A 14,594-nucleotide genomic window follows, 5' to 3' on the forward strand; every position below is an offset into this window, starting at 1 on the left:
GAGTTTTAACTCAGATGCCATGTTTGCATTCAACAAATATGTGAGGACCATCTGTTGCACTCAATTCTAGAGATCCATTGTTGAATTATCCACAGAATCTTCCTGTGGAATGTGTTACCTGTTTTATTATTTCCCCATTACCAGTCTGCACACCTTTGTGTTTCTAGTTTAGAAGAAACTCCAAGGAAAGATGATAAGGATGAACTGCTTCTGTTTGCCATGGTTAACAAGCAGTCATGGGGTGGAGCCCAGGAAAACCTCCATTAAATTAGAACACATTAAATGAGTACTTCTTGTTGGTTTACTTGTTTATATATGCTTAATATAAGAGGTAATGAAGCTTTACATTTTGCTCTGTGTAGTTCTTTCATTGCATTGATGGATTCCGTATAAAATGGTTTTCAGTTCTTTGGCTTCTAGATAACAATTTCCCCTTTAATTTTCTACGTGAATAATGGCTGAATATCCATGTATTGTGATCATTTGATTATTATAATTACATTAAATGAAGTCCAGAAAACAGGGTCAGTACTGTCTCTACCTTTGCTATTAATTGAGGTTGTCTTTGCTGCCTATTACATGATCAGCTTTTGTAAATGTTTAGTAGATATTTAAAAACCTTAATGTGGGTAGGAAACCTTCTATATATTTGTAGGTCATACATGTGGATGGCATTTTTTGCTTGCCTCCTGTCTTATTTACTCTTTAACATGATAAAAAATATTATCTAGAACCGCCTGATTTTCAGAGAGGTATTTTGGAATTTCCTAATGCATTTGCATGTTTTACACGTGCTTCCCTTTCTAATTTTATTTGTTGTATGTGTTCAGCTGTCTGTACTTTACTGAATACCAATTACTGACATTATGTTTTAGCTTTTTGCTTTCAACATTACAAAAAGTAATAGCTTTCCTATGCTGTTAGTATTTCAGAGCACAAATTTTTTGTTAATATATCACATTCTTTCTCCAAATTGACTGATTTTACTGTATATATCCATATATATATATTTTACCAACTCCTCTGTGACTTTTTCCTCCCATCATGACCTTAACTCTTCTGTTGTTACATTGTTTAATACGGAATATTTGTGTGGGGCTGGTCTTTAAAAAGTGCACAGAGGGACTCTTAAAAAAAGCAGCACTTGAATACATTGGTTTTTGTGGGTTTTTTGTTTGTTTTTAGTCTCTGTGTCATTTATTTGTGCTACAAGTTTTGTTACTTGTTTCCTTCTACCAGATTTGTATTTGATGTATTCTCATTTCTCTAGTTCCTTGAGATGCAGTGGTAAGTTGCTTCTTTGAAATCTTTGTGAGTTTTTTGATGAAAGCATTGATTGCTTAAACTTCACTGTTAGTACTTTGTCGGCTGCATCCCATTTATTTTGGTATGTTGCGTTTACATTTGCATTTTTTTTTCTTTTTCTTTTTCTTTTTCTTTTTTTTTTTTTTTAACAGGGAGAGTGGATAGTGAGAGAGAGAGAGAACAGAGAGAAAGGTCTTCCTTTTTGCCGTTGGTTCACCTTCCAATGGCCGCCGCGGCCGGCGCGCTGCAGCCAGCGCATCACACTGATTCGAAGGCAGGAGCCAGGTGCTTCTCCTGGTCTCCCATGGGGTGCAGGGCCCACGTACTCGGGCCATCCTCCACTGTACTCCCTGGCCACAGCAGAGAGCTGGCTTGGAAGAGGGGCAACCGGGACAGAATCCGGTGCCCCGACCGGGACTAGAACCCGGTGTGCCCGGCGCTGCAAGGTGGAGGATTAGCCAAGTGAGCCGCGGCGCCGGCTACATTTGTATTTGTTTCAAGAATTTTTTTCTTTAAATGTCATTCTTGATTTCTTTGTTTATCCATCGACTGTTTAGGAGTAAGGTGTTTTATTTTCATGTATTTGTGTAGTTTCCAGAAATTTCTTGGTTTTTGATTCTAGTTTTATTGCATTGTGATCAGAAAAGGTATTTAATGTGTTTTCCATTCTTTGGAATTTATTGAGACTTGTTTGCAGGTTACTATATAATCTCTCCTGAACATATTCGGTGTGTGGTTGAGAAACAACTATGTATCCTGTAGCTGTTGGATGAAAAGTTCGGAAGATACTTTGTTAAGTTCAGTTGATTTAGGGTGCAAATTCAGTCTGCTCCTTCTTTATTGATTTTTTTTTGTCTATATGATTTGTCTATTTCTGAAAATGAGGTATTAAAGTTCTATATTATTATTGTATCAGAGTCTATATCTCCCTTTATATCTATTAATATTTGCTTTATGTATTTGGATGCCCCAATATTGGGGTGCATATATATTTATAAATATAATTTCCTCTGGCTAAATTAAGCCCTTTAACATTATATAATGACCTTCTTATTACCTTTTTACTGCTTTTGATTTCAGAATCTATTTTGTTTGCTAGAAGTATGGCTATTCCGGCCGGCGCCGCGGCTCACTAGGCTAATCCTCCACTTAGCGGCGCCAGCACACTGGGTTCTAGTCCCGGTCGGGGCGCCGGATTCTGTCCCGGTTGCCCCTCTTCCAGGCCAGCTCTCTGCTGTGGCCCGGGAGTGCAGTGGAGGATGGCCCAAGTGCTTGGGCCCTGCATCCGCATGGGAGACCAGGAGGAAGCACCTGGCTCCTGCCTTCGGATCAGCACAGTGCGCCGGCCACAGTGCACCAGCCATGGCGGCCATTGGAGGGTGAACCAACAGCAAAAGGAAGACCTTTCTCTCTGTCTCTCTCACTATCCACTCTGCCTGTCAAAAAAAAAAAAAAAAAAAAAAAAAAAGTATGGCTATTCCAATTTTCATTTGGATTCTATTTGCATGAAATATTCTTTTCTTTTGATTTCAGTTTGCTTGTGTCTTTATAGGTGAAGTGTGTTTCCTGTAAGCAGTGTTTAGTCGAGTCCTGTTAATCTATTCTGTCATTCTATGTCTTTCAATATAGTGATTGTAATGTTTTAGTCTTCACAGTAAAGATATAAATGGCTTAAATTCATGTGTACAGTATTAAAATATTATGAATTTGTGTACTTTCTCTCATGAGTTTTTAGAAAATTAAAATGCCACCTTATGAAACCAAAATATTTGTGTATGTGTATGGCCAGCTCTAACAATGAGTCATTCTCAAAGTGTGGTTCATAGATCTCCAGGAGTTCTATGCATTCTTTATAGTGATAGTGAAGAAAAATGTCTTTTTTTAAAAAAAAATATGTTGTGTTTGCAGTGATGGTGCAAAGAAATGGTGGAGAAACAAGTGGCACCTAAATACAAAGCAGAGGCATAAATTATACTAGCAGTGTTTGTGTTGTTAACGCCATACTTTAAAAAAAATTCAGTCACTAAAAATCTTTGCTAAATCACCAAAAATTATTAGTTTTTGATGTCTTTGACTATTTTTTATGTTCTGTATGACAAAATGGAAAATATCTAGAATGCATTTCTACGGCTTACTACAGTTTGATGCTTACCGCAAGTCAAAAAACCTATATGATTGAAAAGCCACGTCTTTTCACAGAATACCGTGTGTACTATTTTTTAAGTTTGCTTCAAGTATGCAAATTTCATGTATTTCAAATATACACATTCAGGAACATAGTGATACTTTGAACCCTACCCACCCTTCCTGCCCACAAGTCCTCTTCCCTCTCCTATTCCCACTTTTAATTCTTACAAAGGATTTTTTTCAGATTACTTTATGTTCATAAGATTAACCCTACACTAAGAGTTCTACAAATGGTGTGGGGAAAAAAAAAAAAAAAAAAAAAAAAAAAAAAAAAAAAAAAAAAAAAAAAAAACCTGCTCCTCAACAGAGGAGACATGGGCTATAAACAGTTATCAAATTTCAGAATGTCGGCCGGCGCCACGGTTCACCTGGCTAATCATCCGCCTGCAGTGCTGGACCCTGGATTCTGTCCTGGTTGCTCCTCTTCCAGTCCAGCTCTCTGCTGTGGCCCAGGAAGGCAGTGGAGGATGGCCCAAGTGCTTGGGCCCTGCACCCACATGGGAACCCAGGAGGAAGCACCTGGCTCCTGGCTTCGGATCGGCACATAGCAGCCATTTGGGGGGTGAACCAATGGAAAAAAGGAAGACCTTCTCTCTGTCTCTCTCTCTCTAACTCTGCCTGTCAAAAAAATAAAAAAATTCAGAATGTCTATTTTACTCCTATACATTATTATATTTTAGTTACTTTGTTAGTTACCACTGGTCAGAGAAAACATATGGTAATTTTCTTTTGGGGACTGTCTTATTTGATTAAGTATAATGGTTTCTAGTTGCTTCTATTTTGTTGCAAAAGAAAGCATTTCATTTTTCTTTAGCATTGAGTAGTATTCCATAGTGTACATATATCATAGTTTTTTAATCTAATTATCAGCTGATAGACATCTGGGTTGATTCCATATTTTAGCTATTGTGAATTGGGCTGCAATAAATATGTGGATACAGATTACTCTTTCATATGCTGATTCCATTTCCTTTGGGTAGATTCCCAGGAGTGGGATGGCTGGGTCATATGGTAGGTCTATATTCAGCTTTCTGAGGTATTTCCATACTGTCTTCAATAGTGGCTTCACCAGTTTACATTCCCTCCAACAGTGGATTAGGTACCTTTTCGCCCACATACTTTGTGGTTTATTTCTGTATGAAAGCCATTCTAAGAGGGGTAAGGTGAAACCTCACTGTGTTTTGATTTGCGTTTCCCTGACAGCTAGTGATCCTGAGCATTTTTCATGTGTCTGTTAGCCATTTGAATTTCATATTTTGAAAAACACCTGTTTAAGTCCTTTGCCCATTACTTAACTGGATTGTTTGTTTTGTTGTTGTTGATTTTCTTTAGCTCCTTATAGATTCTGGATATGAATCCTGTATCAGTTGCATAGTTTGCAAATATTTTCTCCCATTCTGTTGGTTGTCTCTTCACTTTGAGTGTTTCATTTGCAGTGCAGAAACTTCTGAATTTGATGTAATCCCATTTATCAATTTTGGCTTTGGTTGTCTGTGCCTCTGGGGTCTTTTACAAGAAATCTTTGTGTATGTCAATGTCTTGCAGAGTTTCCCCAATGTTCCCTAGTAATTTGATGGTATCTGATAATAGATTTAGATCCTTGATCCATTTTGAGTGGATTTTTGTTTAAGGTGTTTGTTAGGGGTCTTACTTCATACTTCTGCATGTGGAGATCCTGTTTTCCCAGCACCATTTGTTAAAGAAAACATCTTGCTCCATGGATTGATTTTAGCCCCTTTGTTAAAGATAAGTTGGTTGTAGATGTATGGATTGATTTCTGGGGTTTCTATTCTGTTCCATTGGTCTACACAACTCTTTTAACCTTTGTACTTAAATGGTGATAGATATAGAAATTATAATTATTCAGACTTGAGCATTTGGTAAATATTTTCTGAAAAAATGAATTGAACTTGCCATCTCAAAGAAAATACATTGAATATATTTAGTGTGAATGATAAAAGTAATGTTTTTGAGAGAAAAATGAGAATTTTGGAAAACCTGTCAACATTAACATGATGGCTTTTCAATGCATAAAGGCTCTTATGAAGAGCCATATTTCAACAGAGTCATAAGCAAAATGGACGTTCCCTCCTCCCTTCAGAGAAAAGTATATCATACTTTGGTGGCCCCTTCTTTCCTCTGGGATCTCGCCTATAGGGGTCCTTTGTGTAGGAAGTCTTTTGCCAGAGTGTCTTGGCTTTCCGTATCTGAAATGCTTCTCCTGGGCTTTCCAGTCTGACTGGAGTACCTTAAGGGCTGATTCTGAGGTCAGAGTGCTACCTAATGCAACTGTTTTTCTATGAGACTGCTGTATGGACTGATTCCAATGTTGGAGCCTTCTCTCCTTTTTAATTCTGTTTATTATTGTTTCCATACACTTAATCCTATTTATATAATGAATTTTTCACTTGATCCTATCTATGTGGTCACTTTATTACTTAATCCTATCTATTTGGTCTTTATAACACTTAAGCTGCTATTTTTATTAGCTGACTTAAGGGATTTTGGGGTCCTATGGCATTTTGTTTAGCTGTTCCCTTAGAAGTGGGTCTCGGGGAGTATGTAGGACTATATTGTTTTATAGTTGCACCCTTCATTCTTTCCAAAATTATAGCTTTAGGGTTTTGGCAATTCTTCCCACCAGGCCCATCTCCTACCCACTCTCCCATTCCCCTTCCTCTTCCCTTTCTTATTCTCAGTCTTATTCTTTACTAAGGCCTATTTTCAGTTAGCTTTATACGAATATGATTAGCTCTATGTTAAGTATAGTGTTCAGTGATTCATATGAATGAGAAAAAGAAGGAAAATACTCTGGAGGAAAAGAAAGAATTTTAATAACTACTAGTGTGTATCACAATTCTCATTTTTTAAAAAGATTATTTATTTATTTATTTGAGAGGTAGAATTTCAGAAAGTGAGTAGAAGAGACAGAAAGGTCTTCCATCTGCTGATTCACTCCCCAAATGGCCGCAACAAAGCTGCACAAATCCGAAGCCAGGGGCCAGGAGCTTCTTCCAGGTCTTCCATGCAGGTGCAGGCACCCAAGTGCTTGGGCCATCTTCCACTGCTTTCCCAGGTCATAGTAGAGAGCTTGATCTGAAGAGGAGCAGCCGGGACTAGAACTGTTGCCCTTATGAGATGCTGGCACCACAGGTGGAGGATTAACTTACTGTACCACTGTGCCGGCTCCATGTATCACAATTGTCTGTCTCACTCCTTCCCTTACACACACACACACACACACACACACATATATACACACTCACACAGAATCCCCCCTTCTTGTACCTGATTTATTAATGTGCCACTTAATTATTGTATGCTAATAACATTAGTGCTATGCTGTTTCTGTAGCTTTCCTTATTTTGCACCTATTGTTACATTCTGAAATATTTATTTTTTCAAATCAGCTTTAATATTATATTGTGATTTTTAAGTAAAACTTGAAATCTCAGGAAAATATTTATTTGGCGATCAGAGAGACAGAGAGGGCTTCACTTCTGCTTATTCATTCCCTAAATGCACACAATGGCCAGCGCTAGCCACCACAGTGAGGAGCTAGGAACTGAATTCCAGTCTCCCACATGGCTAGCAGGAACCTAATTACTTGAGCCATCCCTGCCACCTCCCAGAGTCTTCATTGGCAGAAAGATGGAAATAAGACTTTGAGCCAAGAATTTAAAACCCAGGCACCCCGATGAGGAACATGGGCATCTTACCAGCTGGACTGAAGGCTCGCAACAGAAAATGTGACATCTTAAGAGTTTTTTTATATCTTAGATTATATCATAAATACTTCAGTCATTTAAGAGAGGATTAAGATCTATATGTATAAAAGCAAAAAATGCGATTTTTTAATTTGTGAACTTCTAGATGTTAAAATTTAAATAAAAATAGAATCTCAGGCTTGCCAAATATGACTAATCAAAACAGTGCCCTTGTCACTCCTTTTTTTTTTTTTTCTGGGCATGTTAGTAACAAAATTATAAGCTGTCTGAAGTGAGGAATCATTCTCTTTGTTTCTTTACAGTCCATGTAGATAGAAGGTATTGAATAAATATTTGTTTAGTTTTGTGGCTTAATTAATTTTTATTAACCCCTAAGTAACATTTTCATTTCATTTACAGTTAAGGGAAAGCATCATATTCATGGTAACATTTTTATGATATGGAGAACTTTTTAAAGATATTTTATACCATTAATCATGCAATGTAATTATCATAGAAAATAGGTATATATATATTAGCACTGTTAGAAAATTTCAATTATCAAGACTCTGTCTTTATTTTTATTCTCCATGTTTTACCATGTGTTTGACCAGAGGACTTCTGTCAGCTGTTTCTCAATCTTAAAATAAAACAAAAAGGGGGCCGGCGCTGTGGCTCACTTGGTTAATCCTCTGCCTGCGGTGCCAGCATCCCATATAGGTGCCGGGTTCTGGTCCCGGTTGCTCCTCTTCCAGTCCAGCACTCTGCTGTGGCCTGGGAGGGCAATGGAGGATGGCCCAAGTGTTTGGGCCTCTGCACCCGCATGGGAGACCAGGAGGAAGCACCTGGCTTCTGGCTTCGGATTGGCATAGCTCAGGCCTTAGCGGCCATTTGGGGGGTGAACCAACGGAAGGAAGAGCTTTCTCTTTTCTCTCTGTATCTCTCTCTCAATGTCTAACTCTATCAAATAAAAAAATAAAATGAAATAAAAATATGTTACACAGCAGAGACCAGGAGAGAAATAAAGTCAAATCCTTTTACTCTCTATTTTGCATCATATTACAGTAACAGAATGTGGCTTTTGTTCAAGTTTTATGAACCAAAATCCACAAAATATGAGTTGAATGCCAGTCATTATTGGTAGCAGAAATGAAGTGCGTGATACTCAGCTGTGTTTAAAAGAATGATGTTTATAATGAGATGTCTGGATATTCAGAGTGGCTTGGCAGTTTGGTAGAAATGTTCTCCTTGAAAAGGTTTACAATTTTCAAAAATAATTATTGATGTAAATTCTGATTATCAAAGTAGATAAATCCCTTATGGGTGCATTAAAGCAAAGCTATTAAAGAAATAAAACCTTGCTTTTATCAACCAGGTGTATAAAATTATACATCATCTCCATAAGGCTTTATGGTAATATGTTCAAACTACCCAAATCAAATAGGAAATTTAAAATTATGTAACAAAGCAGGTCTAAAAAGAAAATAAGTGAGCCTTCCTGGACTAAATAAGTAAAAAGTATCTTACACAGTTTGGAAAATATGAAAAAAGCTTCAGATACTCAACAAAAAGAGAAACTAATCCATATTTCCAATGTACTAACAACATTTAACTCTTTTTGAATTTATGTTGTCCTCTGGACTAATTATTTCATGAGTCCTGTGCAGTTGGATTTAAATTGCATTCACTATTCAAGGATAACATTGCATTTAAAATTCTATAATTTAGTTACACATACAAACTCTTTTAAACCTTGTCAGTAATTTAACAGGAAATGCAGTGTTCCAGCTCTGAAAGCAAACTCTTCAAATGAGTGATTGCTGTTTTTCTGTGGGAAAACCAACCTAAAGTAACAATCTTTGTTGATGCTTGCTCAGATCAGGTGGACCAAAACAGCAGGAAGTGCCTCTGACAGATTCCAGGACTCAAGTGTCTTCAATGAGACTTTGCGGATTACAAATATTCAGCGACACCAAGGAGGCCGGTATTACTGTAAAGCAGAGAATGGCTTGGGGTCCCCAGCGATAAAGTCAATCCGAGTGGATGTGTACTGTAAGTAACTTTCCCCGAAAATTGTGAATAAGTGCAGTCTGGGTTTTCTTTCTGGTATCGCTGCTGTTCTCAAAAACCATAGAGTTCTGTTTACTTGGGAATGAAAAATACGTAAGAAAATGATGGCTCCTTTACCACATTCCCAAAGAAGGAATTTTTCATGAATTTTATGATATTATGTATATTCCTTATCGGGCATTTAGGAATCATATTCATGAGAAGACAAAATATTATTGATAATCCTAACAGCCTAGCATTGTAATGTATATACTTTATATATTTATTCCTATATTTTTATACAGAAAGGATCATTTTGTTTATAGTGTAACTTGTGTCTGTTTTAACCGTGTGTGAATCGTGCTATTCTTCTTGAATATTTGAAAATGCAGTCTGAGAAGCATACAGTGAATTGTCTTGTGAATTCCCAAAAATTTCTGTGTAGAGTCTATTTTTGACCCAGTTCTATTAAAAATAATCAACACCAACCCTGGGCAATGCTATGCCACCTGGAAAATGTTTTAATTTTTGTTCTTAATCTCATTTTCCTACTTTTTGCTATTGACAAATATATTTAAAATGCTCTGGGTTTCCTTACATCTGCACTAGAACAAATCAGGGCCCAAAACATTCAGCTTGGTCTTTTTCACCAGTTTGTCTATCAATCCATTATCTTATTACAAGAACTTGTATTTGATTTTTTTAAATCTCTGATGTTGGAATATAGGCAACTTTTTCTTTCCTTAGAGTAATTCAGATATAAGTAGCAAGGGAAGAGTGCCTGTTTTCTACTCATCTTTCTTATTTTCCTCTTCATTTTTTTTCAGTTCAGGACAGTGGTAGGACGTGTCTTGAAAGAGTACGAAGGTTATTTATTAGACTTGATGCTGAATCTCGTTATTCAGTGACTGGCAAGTGAGTGACGGAATAGCTTTTGACATTTCTCTTGCACATTCAGGTCCTTGCTTCCTTTCTGGAAAAAATGGGAGAGCAGCCTATACTCCATTCTCTTGCAGTATCTTTTGGTCCCTGAGACATCCATTGGCATATTTTTAAGCAACATTCTTCCGGCATACCACCTTCTTCCTGTCAGCATAGGTACACGGGTTGGCCATGGTTGTATACTTCCCAGTCACAACATTAAAACCCCTTGTGTCCCTTCACTTGACCTAATATTTCCAGTCATTTTGCTGACATATAATTTTATCCTAAATTTAACTGACATTAATTGTATAATACCATGTTCTAAAGCATGTATCTGTACTTTTTCTTATAATTTAGACAATCCATTTAAAAATATACCTACTCAGGAATTTATACACAATTCTAAGCTCTAAAAACTTTTCAAAACTTGTTTTTTTCTTTTCTTTTCAACTTTTATTTAATAAATATAAATTTCCAAAGTACAACTTTTGAATTATAGCAGCTTTTCCTCCCATAACCTCCCTCCCACCCGCAATCATCCCATCTCCCACTCCCTCTCCTATCCCATTCTTCATCATGATTCATTTTCAATTATCTTTAATACAGAAGATCAACTTAGTATATACTAAGTAAAGATTTCAACAGACTACACCCACAAAGACACACAAAGTATACAGTACTGTTTGAGTAGTAGTTTTACCATTGATTCTCATAGTACAACACATTAAGGGCAAGAGTCCTACCTGGGGAGCAGGTACACAGTGACTCCCATTGTTGCTTTAACATTTGACATTCTTATTTATGATGTCAGTAATCACCCGAGGCTCTTGTCATGAACTGCTAAGGCTATGGAAGCCTCTTGAGTTCACCAACTCCGATCTTATTTAGACAAGGCCATATTCAAAATGGAAGTTCTCTCCTCCCTTCAGAGAAAGGGACCTCCTATCTTTGATGGTCCATTCTTTCCGCCAGGATCTCACTCACAGAGATCTTTCATTTAGGTTATTTTTTTTTTCTTTTTTGCCAGAGTGTCTTGGCTTTTCATGCCTGTGAAACTCTCATGGGCTTTTTAGCCAGATCCAAATGCCTTAAGGGCTGATTCTGAGGCCAGAGTGCTGCTTAGGGCTTTTGCCATTTTATGAATCTGCTGTATATCTGCTTCCCATGTAGGATCATTCTCTCCTTTTTAATTCTATCAATTATTTGCATACACTGGTCTTATTTATGTAATTCCTTTGACACTTAATCCTATCTTTTTGATCAATTTTGAACTTAAACTGATCACTTTAACAAGTAAGATGGCATTGATACATGCCACCTTGATGGGATTGAATTGGAATCCCCTGGTACATGGAAACTTGTTTTTTGTTTATTTTGGGAGGCATGGGGTGACTTTAGTTCACAAAACTTGATGTGTGAACTACTTTGGTGGCAAAATTTGACCTGAAATAACTTGAATCTAAAAATAGAAAATACTGTATACTCTGTTTACCCTACTTTTTATGAATAATACATGTTTGGCTAACAACACACTGGACTGCACAGTATAGCCAACAATCCCGTTGTGTTATGTAATTAATGGTGTATGTACTGTATTATTTCTCTAAAATCAGAAAACTTCTGAAGCATAGTCTCCAAAGGTTTTGAATAAGGATCATGACCCATATTGCTACCACAATAGATTTGACAAAAAAAAGAAGATTGTACTGTTGGATTAAAAATCAAATACAAAGAGAGGAAATAACTTTTTTTAGAGTTTAAAAAAATGTCTTCTTTCCTCCTTTATTGCAGAGCTTTTTAGTACTATTTTGTATTATGCCTACTCCTTTTGATCTCCTCATATCTCTTGTCTAGAATGCATTATGTCTTCACATCTTAGTTCATATTGGACACCTACCTGGAAATGAGAACAATGCTGCCTCCAGTTTTCCCAGCCTTCTTAGTCTTCTAAGGCTTGCATCATCTTGTGTTCAGCCGCACCCAAAGGCTCTATCTCTGTTACCTCCTTCTTTTTTGAATTCCTTTGGGGGCTTTTCTCAAACCACCGGAACATGACAGACATCTTGTTCCATGGTATTTATGTGAAATGTCACTGTGATATATACTGTATTGGAGTATTATTTTCAGTATTGTTTTGGTTGCTATTAGAAAAAAAAACTAAAATTATATTATTTGAGAAAATGGCATGTGGAATTCTAGACTCTGTGAACAAATGTGGTATCTGTGTAATACAGATAACTCAGAGAATGCCTTAACTTTGGCTCCAAAGTAGATTGTTATAGTATGGCAATGTTGACATAATTTTTAAGTACTTAGGTCTGTTCTTAAATGTTTTAATGAATATATGTCTGTTTTTTAAAGATTTATTTATTTATTTGAAAGCAGAGAGAGAGAGAGAGAGGGAGGGAGGGAAAGAGAGGGAGGGAGGGAAACATCTTCCTTCCATAGTGGCTGGAGCTGTGCGGATCCTGAAGCCAGGAGCCAGGAGCGTCTTCTGAGTCTCCCACATGGATGCAGGGGCCCAAGGACTTGGGCCATCTTCCACTGCTCTCCCAGGCCATAGCAGAGAGCTGGATAGGAAGTGGAGTGGCTGTGACTCTAACTGATGCCCATATAGGATTCTGGCACTTCAGGTGGCAGTTTTACCAGCTAAACCACAGCACCGCCCCCATATATTTCTTTCAATAGTAAATTTTCAAACCACAGCACCGCCCCCATATATTTCTTTCAATAGTAAATTTTCAAACATGTTTTGAGGAATACAAATACTCCACAATACAGACAATGATCTATTTGAAGAATAAGGCTTTCCAAATATAAATTAATAAACAACTAGAGGTCTTATGTTTAAGTATATTATATATACATGATTTTTTAAAGATTTATTTGAAAGTCAGAATTAGAAAGGGGGGAGATAGAGACAGAGACAGAGAGAGAGACAGAGAGATAGGGAGGTCTTCCATGCACTTGTTCACTCCCTAGATGACCACAATGGCTAGTGCTGGGCCAGGGTGAACACAGGAGTCTGGAGCTACCTCAGGATCTCCTACATGGGTGCAGAGTTCCAAGTACTAGGGCCATCTTCTGTTGTTTTTCCCTGGCAATTAGCAGGGAGCTGGATTGGATGTGGAGCAGCCAGGACTGCTTCCATTCTCCATTTAGGATGCTGGCAATACAGACTGTGGCTTAACCCTGTATGCCATAGTGCTAGCCCTCTACATGAATTTTTGATACACAGGATTTATCATTGTAATTGAGGATAATACTAGCATGTTAATTATTTTAAATTTGGCAACATTGATGTCTAAAAATGTATTATAATGTGTAGTTCAGTGTCATCTTTGAATTCAGATTTGATGTTGCTTGCTTGAATGAGATGCTTATTTTTTTTTATTTGTTTTTTATTGCCTCCCCCCAAACAAACATTTTATTTAATTAATACAGACCTCATGCATTTCATAAGTACATCCTTAGGAATATTTTTCCCACCATAGCAGCCCTCCCATGCATTCTCACACCCCTCCTCCTCCTCCCATTCCCAGTTTTATTATCCACTAAGATCCATTTTTGATTAATTTTATACACAGTAAACCAACTCTATCCTAAGAGTTCAACAGTTCGCATGGTATATATATAAAAAAAAAATGTTCCTCAACAGTCAAGACAATGGATGTTCAAAGTTACTACATCTTGAAGTTAATTTCACTTCATCTTTTTGTTTTGTTTTGTTTTGTTTTTGGAAACTTCCTTAACTTCAAAGAGGCAACCAAGAATGATATACATCTTTTGGGAGCACTTAGATATAGTTATAATAGAACCCTTTGAGGACAGAGGTCCTGCATGGGAAGTTAGTGTACAGTGACTCCTGTTGTTAATTAACAATTAACACTCTTATATATGACATCAGTGAACACCCCAGGCTCTTGATATGAGCTGTCTAGGCTATAGAAGCCTTTTGAATCCACAAACTCTGTCAGTATTTGCACAAGGCCATAAGCAAAGTTGAAGTTCTCCTCTCCCCTCAGAGAAAAGTACCGCCTTTGATGACCACTTCTTTGCACTGGGGTCTCACCAAAGAAGGTCCTTTATGCAGGACATTTTTTGCCTTAGTGTCTTGGCTCTCCATGCCTGAAATGCTCTTGTAGGGTTTTTAGCCATACTAGATGCCTTAAGGGCTGATTCTGAGGTCAGAGTGCGATTTAAAAGTGATTGTCTTTCTGTGAGTCTGCTGTGTGGATTGCTTCTCATGTTGGAACATTCCCTCCTTTTTAATTCTGTATCTTATTATTACCAGAAATTTAATCCTATCCATATGATCTCTTAAACACTTAAGATGGTATTTTTACCACCCAGCTTAAGGGGACTTGCGGTCCCATGGCAAATTTTTAAACTGTACCATTAGAAGTAAGATGCTCATTTTTA

General features: G+C 37.3%; 1 protein-coding gene across 5 annotated transcripts in view; it reads left to right on the plus strand.

Annotated features, from left to right (window-relative positions):
• Nucleotides 1-14,594, plus strand: part of MDGA2 (MAM domain containing glycosylphosphatidylinositol anchor 2) — an 891,422-nt gene that overhangs the window by 477,004 nt on the left and 399,824 nt on the right. For all 5 annotated transcript variants that reach the window (XM_008269620.5, XM_089309284.1, XM_089309285.1 and 2 more), the window contains one exon: nt 9,077-9,251. In XM_008269620.5, coding sequence (XP_008267842.3) covers nt 9,077-9,251 — 175 coding nt within the window. The remainder of the gene's footprint in view (nt 1-9,076; nt 9,252-14,594) is intronic.

This window comes from Oryctolagus cuniculus, chromosome 12 (genome assembly GCF_051225735.1).
Source record: "Oryctolagus cuniculus isolate XC-2025 breed Fujian yellow rabbit chromosome 12, ASM5122573v1, whole genome shotgun sequence".
NCBI classification, from domain to species: domain Eukaryota; kingdom Metazoa; phylum Chordata; class Mammalia; order Lagomorpha; family Leporidae; genus Oryctolagus; species Oryctolagus cuniculus.